This window comes from Chrysemys picta, chromosome 22, assembly GCF_011386835.1.
Source record: "Chrysemys picta bellii isolate R12L10 chromosome 22, ASM1138683v2, whole genome shotgun sequence".
In the NCBI taxonomy this organism is placed as follows: Eukaryota; Metazoa; Chordata; order Testudines; family Emydidae; genus Chrysemys; species Chrysemys picta.
In genome coordinates, this window is record NC_088812.1 from 12,744,594 (window position 1) to 12,763,385 (window position 18,792).

The window sequence follows — 18,792 nt, forward strand, 5'->3', positions numbered from 1 at the left end:
GGGTGCCCCTCCCACTGTGATCCCCTCCCCTTTCCTCTCCCTTGAGGGTACCCCTCCCCCTTAGGGTGAACCCCTCCCCTGAGGGTGTCCCTCTCTCTTGGGGTGCCCCTCCCACCGTGATCCCCTCCCCCTTAGGGTGAATCCCTCCCCCCTTCGTGCCCCCTTTCTTCCCCTCCCACCCCGCCCCTTGGGGGGCCCCCGCGTCCCTCCCACCCTTAGTGCAGCCCCTCCAGTTCCAACCCTCTTTAACTAAGGGCCTCTCAGCCCGCTGGGACTTGTAGTTCAGGCCAACCCCAGCCTACAACTCCCAGCGTGCACTGCGACCCGCCGGCCCACCCGCCATCTCGGAAAACGCGACTCTGCCCCTGTTCGCGCGAGAGCTCCCTGGGCGCGCTGCATGCCGGGAGCCGTGGTCCTCGCCGCAGTGGCCGAGCGGGCGGGGCCCCTTCCCCTTCGCGCGGCGCCTGCCGGGAGTCGTAGTCCGGCGGCCGAGCGGGCGGGGACTCGCCTCCCCAGCGTGCCCCGCGCGGAGCCCGCGCTCTCTCCGGCTCGCTCGCTCCGGCCGGGTCTCTCCTCAGGCGGCGGCGGCGGTTCCAGCGCGGGGCGAGGCCAGGCCGGGCCCGGGCGGCGCCCACCATGTCGGGCGAGGAGGAGGCGGCCGAGCTGACCATCGCCGAGGACCTGGTGGTGACCAAGTACAAGATGGGGGGGGACATCGCCAACCGTGAGTGCGGGGCCGGGGGGGCCGCGCCGGGGGGGCGGGAGGCGTGGGGGGGCGGCTGGGTCCCCCCGCGTGCCCTGAGCCCCCCCCGCTCATGGGGGAAAGGCAGCGCCCCCCCCCGGGCCATGCCCTGCCCCTCCCCCCACGCGGCTCCGGGTGCCCGGGGGGGCCCCGCTGGCACAGCCCCCCCTGCCCCAAGAAAGGCCGGGGAGGGCCCGGTCCCCCCCCCCCGCACCTCGGGGCGCCCCTAGCACGTGGCCAGGCCGCCCCCCCCCCGCAGTCTGGAGTGGGGGGGACCCAGCCCCCCCTTGGGCAGCCAGGCCTGGGAGCGGGGCGGGGGGGGCGGCCGGGCTCTCCTGGGGCCGCGAGGCGCCGGGCCCCGGCCGGGAAGCGCCGCCACATGGTCCCGCGGCGCCTCTGCCATGTGCGGCTCCCGCAGCCCGCCCGCTTCCTCCCGCGTGGGCTTTTGTTCCCGGGCCCCTGGGGGGGGGGGCAGCCGGGGGGGGGGGACCTCTCCCGGGCCCCCGCCGAGCCGCCCGGCCCCGAGACCCCGCCGTGCCCCGGGGTCCGCGCTTCACACTCGGCTTCAGCCCCCAGCGCCGCGGCCCTTGTCAGGGATTTGCCTGATCGTTCCTGGGGGGGCTCGTAACTCCGGGGAAAGTGACAGCTGCTGGGCGGTCCGGGCTCGGGCCCCCGGGCATTGGGGCCCTTCGCCATCGCTAGGTCAGAGCTCCCCTTTACGGGGATCCCGCTGAAGGCTGCCAGGGCACGGGGGGGTGGGGGGTCGGGTCGCAAACATGTTCCTTACCCCGCACGTGTCAACTTGTGTCCTGTCGGGATGCTCTGCCCAGTCCTAGACACCATGTAGTGCGAACTGGGATCCTTTCTAAATGGACAACCTACCCAATTCTCAATTACTGAGGGACCGTCTCCACTCATTGATGTCTTTGGCTTTCCACAACCAAATCTCTGCACCAGTTTTCATGAGTGACGTTCCCCGAGTATTTGGATTCTAATATCTAAACTGTATTGCTCAATCTAGTCACCTACATTTGCGTTATTGCTGATTATGTACTTTTAAAAACCAGCTTTGTGTTTGTGGATAATCTAAGCCCTATACCCAGATGTACAGACACTCTTTTCTCAATCTATGTATTATATAATTTTTTTTTTAACATTAGCTGTAATAAAATTTTTAAATCTGTTCTGATCAGTTTAATGGCATGTAGGGGACACTCCTCATGGGAAGGTAAAATGGTCACGATATTTTTCTGTACGTCACAGGTAAAACATTTAAAATCCAGAATAGTTAGAAGGTTTTACATTTTTCTCTTGATTTCTTGACAATGTAGTACATGTATTTAATGATGTAAAGTGCTTTTAATTCATGGAATGAGGCACTGTATAAGTACAGAGTACAGTTAATAGATGTTCCTTGGCCAGTGCTATTAAACAGTTTTGTAACTTTCCCATTCCCTAATGGTTATTGATCGCCATTTGTTTTGCTTCTGTGTGAATTTTAACACATCATATTTTCAAGCTGCCCCTTCTTCACAACATGATGGCATACATAAAATACTGTTTTTGTGATTGGTTTTTAGATATACTTAAAAACCCCACTTCCAAATTCACAGTTTATGTATCGGGGGTAGCCGTGTTAGTCTGTATCCACAAAAACAACAAGGAGTCCGGTGGCACCTTTAAAGACTAACAGATTTATTTGGGCATAAGCTTTCGTGGGTAAAAAAAACCTCACTTCTTCAGATGCATCCAGATTAGTATTCAGATGCATCTGAAGAAGTGAAGTTTTTTACCCACGAAAGCTTATGCTCAAATAAATCTGTTAGTCTTTAAGGTGCCACTGGACAGTTTATGTAGTACATGGAAAGGTGATTGTATGAGGAAACATTTTTTTTTTTTTTTTTTTTTACTTAATTCATTAACTAGGCTCTTTCCCCCACGTAGTAGAAATTGGGCAAAATATTTCTGAGCAAATGCCTTTTAACCAGGGATCTGAAAGCACTTTACAAAATTGTAAGCGTCACAGCTCCCAATAAGAATTATCCCACTTTGTCAGGGGGGGAATGAAGACCAGAGGTGAAGTAATTGCATACAGCCAGAGGTAGATCTGGGAACAGAAGGAAAGCCCTGGCTCCCAGTACCTGTACATACTGACTATTGGCTAATGTGCAAACCTGTTTGCTGTTCACCCTCAAATAATCCCAGAGACTTCCCTGGGGCTGCTCTTGTGAGTAAGGCAAATCAAGATTTGTTCACAGATGTGACGCTAGAGTACTTCAGAAACAGCTCCACGCTTCAATTATTTTCTAGCCATTTATAAAATAGAGAGAAATGTAACTTGTATTCTGTGATGGGATCTCAACATCCTGATAAAGCCCTTTGAAGTGCTCGAAAAGCAAAACTATAATACCTCCATAACCAAATCCATGCAATGTTTTGTGATTAGGGAATATAGCGTTTTGTAACCTCCGGTGCGGCACACTGTCTACGAAGTTAGCCGTGCTAGGAAGAATGAAAGGAAGCAAAGGGTTAGTTCTGAAATGCTTCTGTGCAGTTGCAGGAAGGTGGCTGCAAAATGTAAGACTAATGTAGGTAGCTAAGCTGCACTTGTTCTGTGCTGTTGCCAACTCTGGTGCCAAGTGACCTGTCCCAATGAGAAATAGTCCTTGAAACCCACAATAGCAGCCCTTGTTCCTTTGATGTGTGACACACACCGTCTCCTGGGTCATTTTTGAACCTCTTTCTATAGCCCTGACTTCTGAAGGGAAGGAATGTGGGAGAACAGTGCTGCTTCCACTTGACTCCTTTATTAAACAGACCTTGCTGTGTATGTAGGTGGGAGTGGACAGGTGTTTGACATTTCAAGGGCACCTACAGTTCAACACTTCATGTGTGCACATTGCTGTGCTAGTTCACATGTTCTTGCAATCAGAGCAAGGTAGTGCTTGCTGGACTTCCTGAGTCAGAGTCCAGCGATGCCAGTTGTAAAAAATAATCAAATTTGTGCATGTTTGGTGTACTCACTTGCAGTGAAAAGTTGAGCCATCAATTTTAATCCCTCCTGCAGCACTGTCATTTATGAAGGGTCTCATTTTTTTTTAAGTTGTTGGCTGTTTTTTAGTTAACGCATCCATTTCAAATTCAACAACCCTGTGTGTTTGAACCCAGGGGTCCTGCGCGCAGTGGTTGAAGCAGCTAAATCTGGAGGGTCTGTTCTCAGCCTGTGTGAGAAAGGGGATGCCATGATCATGGAAGAGACTGGCAAAATCTTCAAGAAGGAGAAAGAAATGAAAAAAGGTAAAGTACAGTTTCAAGGGTTCCTTTTTCAATGCAGGGCTCTTTCCTTTTCTGTTTGTTTACATCACACCATACAGTGAAACTACTGAAATGCATAATGAAGATTGTTTCTGAAAGCTGAATTTCAGGCTTATCACACTCACCCAAAAAAAACTCACCCCAAATTTTCTGCTAAGGAACAGTCTACAACAGCTACTACACAGCACTGGTTAGTTTGCATTTCACGCTTGAATTAGCCACGCCCATTCAGACAAACTAGATTTGTTTTGGAGATAAATGCCTTGTCTACTGTACTTGCTGGTCTGTAATTTTCACAAGATTTCCATGGCTAGAGCCATGGTGAGCATCATGGTTCCTGGCCCTGGATATTTGAGGTCTCTTGAGAGAAAGATGATTGCTTTAAATGCAGGTCTTCCACATTTGTCTGTCTGGGCTGGAGTTGGTCTGATGCTGGGAGACGCAGCAAACGTTTGTTCTGTTTTTTGGCCAAAGGGTTGTGCCCAGAGCACAGAACAATGCTTAAAAAGTCAGCATCAAACCCCAACTGATCTATGTTGGTACTTTAGTGCTTTGGTTTTAAAAGCACTGTACACCATTCAGCAGTCCTGGCAGGTGCTCAGCTGAGGAGACAAACACCCTAGAGGCTTTGATTTTCCCCGAATAGGAGACAGCTAGTCATAGGCAGAGCTGAGATAAGAATTTTGAAATTCATGACTTCCTTACTTGTGCTCCGACCCTCAGACCATATTGTCTTGTGGTCTCAATTGATTTGCTGTCTCCTTACTTGTATGTCGTAAGAGTTGCTGACCTGTTTAGCTTTGCTTCAGTCTCACGTGCTCCAAACGAGCGGAGTTCTGTTCCTGAGGAAAGCACTCTGTTTTAATGTACTACACCCGTATCGCCCATATCACCTGCAACATAGACAATTAAAACAGCAATAGGGACCGTTAAAAACAAGTGATCTCTTCTAGAGCTGACTTGTTTTACCCAAGTTCAAGGCAGATGCCTGAGTTTATAGTAATCAAATGTTGATTTTCCACAGTGACTTTCTTCCTGAAAGATCCCAGAGAGTTTAGCGTATATGCATACTAAATGAATCACACAAATGTCTGTCACTCTGAGCTATTGGTGTGTGCTGTTCATGTGTTTAGGACAGGAGGTAAAACTAACTATTGTAGCCCTTGAAAGCTGCAGGGGGAGTTCTAGTTACTCCAAATATAATTAGTTGAGTTGGATCTTTAGTGACTACAAGTGATCAAGACAGTGCTTCTGCATCTCATCTGAAAGATGGCACCTCCAGCAGCACTGTGATCCCTAGAACAGTGCAGTGCGTTGATGTCTGAGGGAATTCCTTGCTTCTTGGCGATCTCTCTTTGGGCACTGACAGGCCCGGCTTAGCTTGAGCAAGCTGCCAAGGTCGCAGCATGAGGTAGTGCAGCTCTATAATTTTGTCCCACTTTATTCTCCGGTGCATCAGAAGAAACTAACAAACTAGACTCCTGGTTGTATCCTGCATATGTGAGCGGCAGGTTGAGGCTTTGAATCACGTATGCATTTGGATCCCCAAGTGCAGATCGTTTGTTGGCTGCTCTGTGTGATGGAACATGGGGTGCTGCCTGCATGGTGCCTTGTAGTACATGGCAGCAGGGTCCGTATCTCCGAAGTGCACACAGGTCTCACGCAGTTGCGAGCTCACCGTTATTCCTTTTGTTCATAGGTATTGCCTTCCCGACGAGTATATCGGTAAATAACTGTGTCTGTCACTTCTCCCCCTTGAAGAGTGACCAGGATTATATCCTCAAAGACGGAGATTTGGTCAAAATGTAAGTGTCTGAGCTATGTTTTTGTGAGTTTACTGGTGCTTGATCTGTTAAGTGCGTTCACAAACTGGCTAACTCTAGGAAGTATTGGCCAGGCAAGTGATGCATTTGAAACATACCCTGTTCCTCTAATGTGTTTAGAGGCCATAAAGAAGTTTCTTGAGCCATGAGGCCCTGCTTGCAACTAGTCCTGTTTTTCCTCTTTGTGTTAGTGACCTGGGAGTCCATGTGGATGGCTTCATAGCAAATGTAGCGCACAGTTTTCTCGTCGATGCAGCGAAGGTAGGTTTCTGCCAATGGCTTGAGCGGAGAGCTCTCCCACGCTACTTTCATATCAGGTGAGGTTCAGCAAAAGCAGGATATAAAAGCCCACGCTTGAGTGCCCCTGGTTGCAGAGAGAGCACCTGACATTGGCAGCAGAGCAGAAGTCTGTGCATCGATGAGTTTGGAGAACATTAACAGAAACCGTGTTTAAAAACAATTAATCATTATTCACCTTAGAAAAGCCGGGATGCTGAACTGTTTGAACGTTAAAGTAGATCAAACACAACACATGTGAAACAAATCAAATGTTAGCGGCGCTGCTGCAGATGAACTGCACTTACCGGCTGATCTGTGGTGAGAGTCTGAGAGGACAGTGTCCTGGGTGCATGGAGCAGACTGGTCAAACTGGACTTGCTGCACCCTGCTGGCTAAGGTGGAGAATCTTGTTCCTTCTGCCAGCACAGGAGGCTGCTGTGTTCACCTTTGCAGCTCTAAGCTCAGGTGATTTGTACAGCAAGTTAGATGGCTGCAGGACCCAGTCCCCACTACACACTTCTCCTGCCTGAACTTGCAGCACACTGGCTTGTAAGTGGCTGTATTTACTCAAGGGCAGTGTGACATGTACAGGCCTGGTGTGTGTTGATGGAGGTGCTTGCAGGACGTGGGTGGTTGATGGCACAGCCCATTTGTCCTGGCATTGGGAAGTCACTTACGCAAATAGCATTCAGGGGACTTGCCATCTAGGGAAAAATATATTTGTAAAATTTGAATAAACTTTTCATGTAAACAAACTTTAAACTCCTGTTTTTACCTGTAGCCCTTGGAGGAGGATGTTAGTGAATCATAGACAAGCTCCTGGGGGCACCAGTTCCCTCATGAACATGTTGACTTGATATTAGGGCTAGATGGTAGAAAGCGGAGTTGGAAAAGAGCCCTTAGATCTCATCTTGTCCAGGCTCCTGGCTGCTAAAGGACGATCTCCAGGGCTTTGTCCTGTGTAGTTCTGGGGGGTCAGACACATTATACAGCGCTCCTGCCTGTAGTTCTTAAATTTATTTCAGCTGCAGCTGGCAGTAGCTAGCCCCTCTGACAGAGCGGAGATGACTGAATAGGTTGGGAACTTTGAACTCCCCTCTCCTCAGGGTCCCTTCCATGCTTAGCCTGAGATTGGTTAGCAAAGTGGGAGGGAAGGAAGGGCGTCCTGCCGTATTGCGGATGGAGGATTTCAGTGTGGGGTCAGATTGGAGCTCCCACTAGCGCAGAATTCACCCTAGAGAGCGGAGAAAAGACATGTTTCAAAAACAGGCAACTTTTTCCAGGAAACCCCAGTGACGGGTCGTAAAGCTGATGTCGTCAAAGCGGCTCACCTCTGTGCTGAAGCTGCCCTGCGCTTGGTAAAACCCGGAAACCAGGTGAGAATGGTTTGGTGCTGCCCAGGTGTATCTAGAGAGTCAGGAACCCACACGCAGACCCTACACTTGCTCTGTAGAAATAGAAAGCTGTGACCTTCTCTGGAAGGGGTGGATCAACTGTGTGGGGAAACTACAGCCAGCTGCCCATAGACAGCTGAGGCGCATTCTGGGGTGAGCACGAGCTGTGCGGAGTGAGTTGCTGTGGCTTTAATGCTGTACGCAGTGTTAACTGTCCAGCAGCATTTGAGCTCTACTTGGGAAGAAGCCATCGTTATACACAAGGGCTTGGTACTACTGCTTGTCGGTCCCTCCCTGAAGACAGCTGAGCACTCTTAGCCATTTGAAGAGTTACGAGTCACTGGCAGCCGACTGCGTGGTCAGATGCCCTCCAGGAAGGAGCAGATGAACCTTGTTTAACTGGGTTGGTGGCTTGCTTTTCAGTTTGAGGCGCGGTGAGCAAGAGAGCCAGAGGGAGTGAACCTGTCACACTTGCTGGCTTGTGTCTGTGACCTGCATCTTGGGTTTTGCAGATACTTTGGACGTGCACATGTTTCACTCTCCAGCCAAGTATGAAACCCAAGGAATAGACTAGCTTCTGCATCTCTCTTCACTGTGGCTGCATCTTGGAATTTACATCAAGATGGTGGCCCAGTGACCAAGGTCAATTGGCATGTATCGCTGTGCCTTAATCTCCGTAGAAAGTCAGTGTTTATCCAATGAGGAACTTGGATTTCTCCAAGGAGAAACTTCCAGTCAAAATGAGAAGCAATAAAATCCTAGAAGTTAAAGATGGCAAAGGTTCTAGGTCAGCTCTAACCCATCCATTCTCCTTATTGCACAGTTGTCCTTCGCTTATTTATTGGTATTTATTTGTATTACCAAAGTGGTAAATGTAGACCCAGACCCCGTTGTGCCTGGTGCTGTACAAATGGAATAAAAAAGGCCCTGCCCCAGCGGGCTTATCATTTAAATATAAGATTTACAGGGCTTGCACCAATTTCCTTGGGAGACTCACATTCTAATAGAGGTCGCTGTTCGGGAATGTTTCCTAATAATTGGCTTAAATTTCTCTTTCTTGATTTCATGCCATTCCTCATAACCATCTCCCTTGGGGCCCTAAACCACACTTCTGTCCTTGGGGTTCACACTTCTCAAGCACTGTTGACATTCCCTTTCATCCATGTTACCAGCCTCTGTCCATACCGACTTACTAGGTGACGTGTGGCAAGTGAATTAATCTTGCTGGGTTTTAGCTCCTTGTTTGTAAATGGGGATAATGCTCCAGTCCTTTCTTTCATGCTTGGTTTATCCTAGTGGTATCCGCACTGTAGATTAGGATCTGTCTCCTACAGTGTGTGTGTACAGTGCCTAGCGCCGTGGGGACTTTGGACTACTGCCATGGCACAAAACATCTTTTTTTTCTTCTGGATTTGTATTTTTGCTGTTACCTTGTCATTTTTGCGGGTATGAAATAACACACAACCTGCGATTGTTTCAGCTCCCTAAATGTTAGGGGATGTTCCAGGAGCCGTTCAGTTAGAGAATGCACTGGTTTCATTGCAGAGGACAGATGAAATCTCTGGTGTGTCTGTGGCTTGAATTTTAAAATCTTGACTTGTTCTCCTGTCTTCTTACTCCCGCAGAACACACAAGTGACGGACGCCTGGAACAAAATAGCACACTCGTTTAACTGCACGCCTATCGAAGGTAAGGCCTTGCTCAGCTCAGAGCGACAGCCAGAGGAGAAGTAAAGGTGCAGGGAGCCCTGGCCTACTCGATTCAAAACCCTGGGAAGCATTTAATGGTTATGAGCACGGCTCCATGTCTGTCACGGATCAGGACTCTTGTGCACTCTCCCCCAAGCCTGCTGCAGGCTCCCTGTGAGACCTGGTGGAAATCATTTAACCTCTGTACCTCCAGTTTGCCCGTTGGTACAATGCAGATGTTTATCTGTGTAGGTGAGGGAATGTTTATAAATGGCTTGGGGAGCCTTTGCTGAATGATGCTATAAGGCAGTATGTGTGAACGGCTCCCGTCAATCGTTAACTGGTTGGCGTTTTCTCAGTAATACCGTTCTGAACCGGAGAGTGGGAAGTTTCCTTTGGAAGCATCTTAGACAAATCAGACCATAATGTTTGAAAAGGTGCCTGAGAGCTGAGCTCACAGTTCTCAGTTAGGTTTAGCTTTGGAAGGGTTAGATTCCTATCAGTAAACGTCAGTTTCACTATATGCAGACAAACCAACCAAAAAAATGTTTATTGGTGGGTAACTGAAATGTACAGATTGACAAAGTAAGAAAGGAAAGGGGTGCTTGACAACTTAGAACAGTGGTCCCCAAACTTTTGAGGGTCCACACTCCCCTGGAGCGTCTTGGAGGGGGTCGTGGACAGGGATAAGGGGGCCGCAGATGGGGGAGGGGGTCTGGAGTGGGGCTGCGGCTAGTGGCCAAGGCTGCGGGCTGGTGTGGGGCCAGGGACATGGCTGGGGGTGTGACCGGAGCAGAGCTGGGGGTGGGGAGGGGCTGGGTAGTGGTCCCCACTTCCGTGGGGGCTGGTCTGGGCCCTGCTGCACCCTCCCCCCCCATGTTCTTTGGGGACCTCTGACTTAGAGTTTGATTTAAGGACAGTTACTTTGTGTGTTTGGACATGTGAGGTTGACAAATTTGTGTTTTAGTGGTTAATAAGCTTTGGGTTTTTTTTTACCATCATTAAATAATTGTTGTCTGACCTCCCGATAAACTCCTGCAGCTGTGAACATTTAAATGGATAAAAATTGAAAGTAAATGCTTAAATATAAACGTGGAAATTATCTGTCAAAATTATAAACACAAATGTCTGGACAGGTTCTGTTATCCTGTTGGTTTGGTCACGTAGTGATGTGGCTGTCAATTACTTCAGCAACAAATCATGTCGCCACTAATCAGTTAAATCCCAGGACATACTGTAGCAGGCTTGTTCTCTCCGCTCGCTGCAGAGAGCTGCAGTTCCAAGACGGGGTTGTTTGGTACGTGGGATGTTGGGTAGGTCTCGCCAATGCTTTGCTCCGCGCTCTGGGAGGAAAAACATCACCTCGCGGCTGCAGTGAGGAGGCGGCTGCTCACACTGTCAAGGGAGTTTAAGCAGCCACTGTTTTGGAAACAGTCGGGTGCCTTAATTATCCAGTCACTGGCAGCAGCAGCATAAGGACCCGTTTATGAAAACAAATGGAGCTGTTTTCTGCCTCAGCGGTGATCTCTGCCACCACCGGCCACAGTCCTTCCAAAATGGAGACCTGTTAGTTCCCTTGCTGTGGCTGGTGACTTGGGAAGCAGATTAGAAATGGCCTTTTGGTTTTCCTTGATAAATCTGAATTCTAACATGTACTGCAAAGCAGACAGGGAGATTGAGTTAAGCCCAAAAGTATTTGCTGAATGCCCCATTAGCTAGACTGTGCAGGAGGGACATAAGTAATCTAAACACTGGCAAAAACATTTCTGCCTCCACGCATCCCTGGAGACGCTCAAGAATGCGTCGTTCAGAGACTTTGGATGCCGGTAATCCCCATGCAACTGCTGATTCTCCTGGTAGCTGATGTCCCAGGCTACGGAGACTGAAAAGAAGAATGTCAGCTTGTTTAAAACACATGCTGCGTGATTTTAGGGAGGGCTTAGACCATGTCCTCCTGGAGTTACTGCTGAGCCGGTGTAGTCCAGTGGCTAGACTGTTGTGTTGGAAGTTGTACAAAGAAATCTTATCTGTGGCTGTGCCTTGGACCCTTTAACCTGGGGACCTTTGCTTTGTCACAGAATAGTTGTGTAACTTAATGAATGAAGCTGTTTGAGATCCCTGGACAGAGGGGGTGGTAGAAAGGCAAACGGTCTCAAATTTTAGCTTTGCCGTTCTCCCTCTAGCAGAAAGCTTAAGGGCACCTTCTTGGAGCGTTAATAATGCAAGTCACTCTGTAGCTGGTTTGCAGCTCTGAGGTGCTAATGGATTCTCCTAACTTGGCAGGGATGCTGTCACACCAGCTGAAACAGCACGTGATTGATGGAGAGAAAACTATCATCCAAAACCCTACAGACCAGCAAAAGTAAGTCTCCTCTCCAGGATTGTCACTTCTATCAGCATTGCAAGGGGGTGTGAGACCAGATCTGCAGTGAGAATCACCTCTCTTTTCTAGTTCCTGGCCTGTGGTACCTGGCTGGGTGGGATAGCGGGTGTTGGTTACCCCAGAGTCTTCCATTTTTTCTTACATTAAGGTAATTGGTGATGCTCTGCATTTACAGCTTGGGATGGGAGGTAGTGACTAAAGGTTGTTATCCTCTAAACCTTTCGCTGGCATCTGTGCAGTCAGCCGGTCGTTCTAGAAAGTGTCCCCATCACTAAGTCAGTCCTTGGTCTCTGCAACTGCCAGCAAAATCGCCAACCATTCCCAGTTGTGACAGTGGATTGCTTTAATGGTGTGGACACGAATTCACCAGGAACTAGATTGAACCCAATCAAATTAGTTCTCATAGGCTGCCATTTTCAGTCACATCTTGGACCCATTTCTTTCCCTTCTGCCAGCTCCTCCCTTTCCTTCAGGGATAGGTTCTGGTTGTTTAGACCCAACATTGAGGATTTTGGGGTTTTTAAAATCTACGTACATTGGAAAGACCATCTTTGTGTTTTGGGTTTGTACAGTGCCTGGCACAATGGGCCCTGGTCCATGCCTGGGGCACCTAGGTGCTACCATACAAATAACAGAGAATAAATTTGACTAGAAAAGTTTCTGTGACATTTGTTTAAAATATCTTCAATTAAAATCAATCTGTAAGCTGCAGTCTTGCTGAGCTAATGCAAGACGTACTGGAAGTGAAAATGACCCGTCTGTGTTCTAGGCTGAGCGAAGTGCAGAGAGTAAACAGCATAAGTGATTACAAATAAACTTGTTTCTTAAAGTCCCTTCCATCTTAATGATTGAAGATGGTGCTGGTGGCTGGGGCAGCGAAGAATTTCCTGAATGATGGTTGTCTAGCAGATCTCTAGAACCGCTGCAGAGCACTTCCATGGAGCCTTGCCTCTGTCTCCTGTGTGTTGATTTGATAACGCTCCCCTAATTGCTGTGTAAAGTGCCACACGTGCATTTGTGGTGCTCTGTGCCCCCACCCCCCAGCTCTGTACAGCAATATTACTAGGGTGAAGGGGGATGTTTTCCCTTGTAGAGATGTCTCACTTTGCTCACTCGCCAAACCTCTCCCACCTAGGAAGGACCATGAAAAAGCCGAGTTTGAGGTCCATGAAGTTTACGCCATTGATGTGCTTGTCAGCACCGGGGAAGGGAAGGTGAGTGTCCTTCAGCAGGCTGTTACTTGATGCCCATGGGGACTTCAGAATGGCCCCTTGATCTGAGCATGGCTTGGGGAGCCAGGCTCCATCTCTGTATGCAGTCACTTCACCTCCTTGGGTTTCCATTTCCATGTGTGTAAAATGGAGCCCCCTCAGGGAGGGCTGGGAGTATTCGTGTGTGTGTGTATGTGTGTGTAAAGCCCTCCGGCGGTACCGAAGCCCCAGCATGCACTCAGTCCTACCGTCCGCCCGTCCTGTCTGTGGGTTGTGTTTGAATCTTGTTTGTGTTTTTAGGCAAAGGATGCTGGCCAGAGAACTACCATTTACAAAAGGGACCCCTCCAAGCAGTACGGCTTGAAAATGAAAACCTCTCGTGCCTTTTTCAGCGAGGTGGAGAGGCGCTTTGACACTATGCCATTTACTCTCAGGTATTCGCTCTTCTTCCTTTCACGGCCTCCCTATCTGCCCAGAATAGGGGTCTTGCAAGGGATTTTCCTCCAGGGTAGATTGGCAGAGTCCCTGGAGGTTTTTCGCCTTCCTCCGCAGCATGGGGCAGGGGTCGCTAGCTGGAGGATTCTCTGCTACTTGAAGTCTCTAAACCACAGGATTTGGGGACTTCAACAGCAGAGTCAAGGGAAAGGGGTTGGGACGGCTTTGTGGCCTGCGTCATGTGGGAGGTCAGACTAGATGATCATAATGGTCCCTTCTGACCTTAAAGTCTATGAGTCTGAGCCCTCACCTGGCTATTGACAGCTGCTCTGTCACAGAGGGGGCTGTTCTGGCGGGGTTTGTTGCGGCTGGACAAGCCGTAGGGAGGGGATGGGATTGACTTTGATGTTTCACCCTGGCCAGGAGATTAAGACCCCTGTGAGGATTTGAGACCCTCCTGTGCCTTTGCGGGGGGTTGCAGCTGAAATTCAAGGGGACCAGTCCTGTTGTATTCACAGAGAGTGGAGTCAAAGCTGTGTCAGGACGCAGGGGTAGTCCCAAGCCCCCTTTTTTGACTGATGTGCACTTTAGCAAAAGGAAATTACCTCCCAGGTTAATGCTCCATTTGTGCCTCAGAGCGGTGGGCTTTTTCTGGGATTCTAAACTAACGTCTTGCGTTCACTTCGCTCCGTTACCTTCCTGAGCTTTCATCTGCACACTGCCAGCCGTCCTGCACCAGCAGCATACCGCAGCCAGGCTGGCCTCTAGTTGGGGCCTGGCTGAGTAACGTCTCCAGCCAACCCCCCGGTGGGAAGTTAGGCAGCAGGGTTGGGTCTGTAACTTGGCTCGCAGCGCTTCCCGCTCCTCTGGTGAAAACAGTTGTCGGTTGTGCGATCGTTAGAGCAGCGAGCGAGGCAGAGGCTCAGGTCCGTGGCTCTCTCCCTTTCTCGCAGGGCGTTTGAGGATGAGAAGAAGGCTAGGATGGGGGTGGTGGAATGCGCCAAACACGAGCTGCTCCAGCCTTTCAATGTCCTCTATGAGAAGGAAGGTGAGTCTGGTGGTGGTGGGGGGGGGGGCTTGCAGGAGAGCACAGGGGCTGGTCCCCTCCGGGGCTCTGCTCAGACAGGTTCCCGCTGTAGCCACCTCCCTGGAGGGCGGTGCTCTGCAGACACCTGCTCTCAAGGAACCAGGAGATTTCTTCCTTAAGTAGCTCTTAATCCCTTGGCTGCCAGGTCTTGCATAAGAATAATCCCGGTGGTGAGATCTGCTGGACCATGGGGGATAGTCTCCCCGGGGTGGTGATGGACGTGCCGTCAGTTTGGTTCACTTAAAGCTTAGCCGGGAGGACCTACTTCAGGAACGATCCTGCCCTGAGCGGGGAGGGACGCCACTGAAACACTGCAGGTGCAGTTTACTGATTGTCCCGGGCAGACGCGACGGTGGGAAAGCAAGGTGGACTTTGGGTTGTGCGCTGTTCCCCCGCTGTCAAGGTGTAGTCCAGCGTGGTGGCTCTAACTGTGATTCCTGCTTTACAGGCGAGTTTGTCGCCCAGTTCAAATTCACAGTGCTTTTAATGCCCAACGGCCCCATGAGGATAACCTGCGGCCCCTTCGAGCCGGAGCGCTACAAATCCGAGTTTGAGGTTCAGGATGCAGAACTGAAGGTCAGTCCGAGGAAACGCGTTTGCTTCCCTGAAGTGCATAGTAACGCACAAGTCACCCGTTTCTGGGCCACATGGGCCAGAACCAGACCTAGCTCACCGCCTTGGGGGGGCGTGAGGCACGCGGTTCGATCGGAACTGCAGGTTGGTCAGTCCCCTCTCCTCTTTGCTAGCCCCCTCGGAGTGGTGGGTTGGTCTCTATTCTCTCTCAGCTGTTTGGATCTGTAGAACCCCCCTGTGAGGCGCAGAGAGGCCGAGCGCCTGCGGAGACAGAGCGTGCAGGTTTGAGGCGAAAGCTGAGCGCCTAGTTCTGAAGCCAAGCGGAGCCAGTTGGAGCTGTCTGGGGGCGCGGCTCTGCTGCGCGGCTCTGCACATGTGAGAAGGTGGCAGCAGCATTCAGAGCAAAGAGGAGTTGCATGATCTCCAGCAGGCTCCCCTCAAGTCTCCCGCCTCGGCCACAAGTGGCACCTGCTTGGTCACGGGTGTGTTGCCCTTTCCTGCACGGCCGTGGGGATCCAGAGAGGCTGTGCATGGCGAGTGTCATTGCCCAGCCCAAGCCGTCCAGGACGTGCTGCTGTTCCTTTATGGCTGGCAAAGGCTTGTTTTGCTACATTGGAATTTCCCTTTACCCCCAGTCAGAGCAAAAAAAATGGCTCTGTCCCGGCTGCTTACCTTCTCTTCCTCTTCCTAGGCACTGCTACAAAGCTCCGCCAGCCGGAAGACCCAGAAAAAGAAGAAAAAGAAGGTAACTTAGTTGTCACTTCATAATGGCTTGGTCACACACACGCACAGGTTAACTGCATCTTGGGAGACCCCAAACTTTCCACTCAGGCCTTAGCAAAAAGATATTTTGACTCCTCTTAGCCTAGCAGAGCTCTTACGGCTGTGGAAGAGGGGAGATGGATTCTGTTCCGGCTCATGTGTTGTCAATGGGATTATTTGCTCCATCCCAAATTCTGCTTTCGCACTGGCGGAGGGATGACTACCGCCCCTTGTCTGGAGTGCAGTTGCACAGGTGTAACTGAAAGCAGAATTTGGTCAGCAGAATCTTTACCACTGGCCAGGCCAGAAAGAACCCAGCATGCCTCTCAGATCCCAGAGTGAGTTTGCTGCAGTGGCAGGTAGAGAGGTTGTTTTCCTGCTTGTAAACTGATCAGCCTTGATCTGGAGTCATGGAGGCATAGTGATTTGTAGCCAGGTACCAAGGCAGAGCTGCACCCTGGGAGATGTCGGCAGGAAAAGGGACTAGCTCAGCTGAGATTTGACCGGCTGGTATTGCTGATAAGGTGGAGAGCTTCACGAGACTTTTCTGGGTGGCAGAAGAGAACTCTTCTTGCACCAACATCAGAGAGCTCCTGGGAAGGGAAGAGATGCCCAGTGCTCCCGACAGGAGATGAACCGCATCTGGGGGCGGGGAGCCACGTGGAGGTTGGCCTTCGAAAGGGAAAATGGAGTATTGCAGGGTGGGCGACTCCAGGGTGCTGTGGGCCTGCGTGTCTCCGGGTTCTCTCCAGAATTAGTTAGCGATTCTCCCCTCTGAAGCAGAATCACTTATCCCGGTTTGGGTTCGTTTCCGCAGGCATCTAAGAACGCAGAGAACGCCACCACGGGGGAAACAGCAGAAGAGAACGAAGCCGGCGACTGAATGGCTCCAGCTCCCCTCACGTAGCACCCGAGTCTCTCGCACGCTCCCCCCAAAAAACGAGAAACAAAAATCTAGTGCTGTCTGTCTCTTTACACCCCCAATGACAGACAGCCTGGACTTCCCACTGACAACAGCCAGTTCCAATTGACTCTGCTCTGAGGGAGGATTCGCTCAGCAACTTCAGACTGCTTTCAAACAAACAAACAAAAATAATAAAACCAGGAGTAAAAACTAGTCTCTCCCCCACTCTTTCTAACCTTTGATACTACTTGTGCTTGTTAAAGAGGTGAGTGACTCCCCATCCCAAGAGAGGGAGTGTAGACAGCAATTCTTTCCTCTTCCTCCTCCCTTTCTTCATTTCTCCCTTTCAAGATTTTCTGATCCCTCTTGGCGGGGGTGGGATCTTCGGTCACATCTGACAACCAACTGATTGAAGCCTGAGAAGCGCCATGTGCTTAGGGAGCCGGTAGCAGGGATGCTATTATACCTCTGCTTCCCAGCGCTCCCCCTTCCCGCAAGGACGTTTCTCTTCCACTTAAAACTGTTACCTTGGTGTGGAATTTTTCCCTTTTTTTAGCCTGTATATTTAAAATTGGGAAAGTCGTATGGAATTTTATGCCCTCCCCCCCCCAAGACCGTAGACCATTCAGCCTGTTGAGTTCTGACTTGCGTTGGTTTGTGTCTAAGCTCTATTTTTAATACACAGGTGTGATAAGCTTGTTTTTAATTGAGACTGTCATAACGTAAGGAAGGAAGCACTCAATTCGAGCCATTCTTCCCCACTAACCCCTTGCAAAACTCCTCCTAAGGGCAAGAGGCGTCTGGAGCGCCCACCAGCTTCAGTTCAGTACCTTGCCAGCGTTTTTAACTTCCCAACGTCACGGGGCAGTTCAGCGTTTCCTCCTCCCCCCCCCCCCCCCCCCATACACCAAAACAGCTACCGCTGCTTTTGTCGTATACAGTCGGCTTTTTCAGAAGAATGCCCCTCTCCTCCCCACATGCCCTTCTGTGCCATACAAGAATTCGGGAAACGCTGCAGAAGTGAGCAGACCTGGGCTAGACTTCACCCCTGGGAATCTCTTTTCTATAGTAGGTCTTTTTTTTAAAGCTGTCCGGTTGAATTGTACGGCTCCGAGTGGGGGTTTTGTTATCCAGCCAGGTCTCTGTCTAAGCACTTACTGTAGCTGACTTGGAAGGCCTCCTGCCTCTTAACGATACCCTTTCTGATGAGTGCACCTGTGCTTTTGGGTCAAGTGCTTCCTTGGCAGTATTTGAGTTTGAAAATTTAAACGAGAAAAAAGATCCTTGCAAATGCTACCAAAGTTTACGTCAATAAAAGGAAATAAATGAGATTTTTCCATCTGTCTACAAACTGTCTGCTCCCATTTCTAAACTGTGCCCAGCTCTTGTAGGGGGTGGGGTAGTGATAGAGATACTGTGGGCTAGATTCTGAAGGGGTGCAGGGTAGCTCCCATCACACACTGAAGTGGCGGCGAGACATGCCTGTCCAAGACTGAAATCGCAGGTTGGTTTAGCTTAGGCTGCTCCCAAATGTTAACCATGAGCTTAAGGGAAAATAAAGATGTCTTGTTCCTGAAGGGGAACATTTTAGCATTTATAAGCAATACACTGTCTATTGCCTTCGGTAAAGGAAGGGCAGGGCTAATCTTTCTCATTCACAGTTCTGATTTATAAACCACTAAGACTTGCTGGAGGTTTATTTAATTTTCTATTTTTACTTTTAAATAACATTGGAAAAAGATGTACCTCTTGAGACAAGAAAAACCATTCTGGTTGTGAAAAGTTTGAAACAAAATTCCCAAGAAATATTCTGTAACTGATTTTTTTTCCAAATAAAATTGACTAGTGACACTGCTGTTTGGACAGAAGAATGGGTCTGCTGTTTTGGGGGCTGTGGTGTTGCGGGGGGCAGGGAAGGAGTATGTGTATGAGAGAGAAGAAATGTGGGCTGTATTATTTCTGCAATCCCTTTCACCCTAAAAGGTTTTAAGGCATCTTGCACTCCATCCTGGGGTGCATCTTTGAAATGCAGCCACCTCTGGGGTGGAGGCTGCTGGACAGAGCACAGCATGCTCTGCAACAGCGGGGAAGAAAACATTTGGCCAAAGGCAGGGATCCTTGGAGCTTCAAATCCAAACCCCACCTTAGTGTTTTGGGTGTTGCCCAACAGACTCAGGCATGGAACTCCCCTTCCTG

General features: G+C 50.0%; 1 protein-coding gene across 1 annotated transcript; it reads left to right on the top strand.

Annotated features, from left to right (window-relative positions):
* Positions 1-503: 503 nt before the first annotated feature.
* PA2G4 (proliferation-associated 2G4) lies at positions 504-18,447 on the top strand. The gene is made up of 13 exons (XM_005311081.5): positions 504-724; positions 3,911-4,039; positions 5,757-5,862; positions 6,072-6,141; positions 7,443-7,535; positions 9,179-9,242; positions 11,525-11,603; positions 12,760-12,838; positions 13,136-13,269; positions 14,224-14,318; positions 14,806-14,933; positions 15,622-15,675; positions 16,510-18,447. The coding sequence occupies exons 1-13, from the start codon at positions 637-639 to the stop codon at positions 16,573-16,575; spliced, it is 1,185 nt and encodes a 394-aa protein (XP_005311138.1). The 5' UTR covers positions 504-636; the 3' UTR covers positions 16,576-18,447.
* Positions 18,448-18,792: the final 345 nt, after the last annotated feature.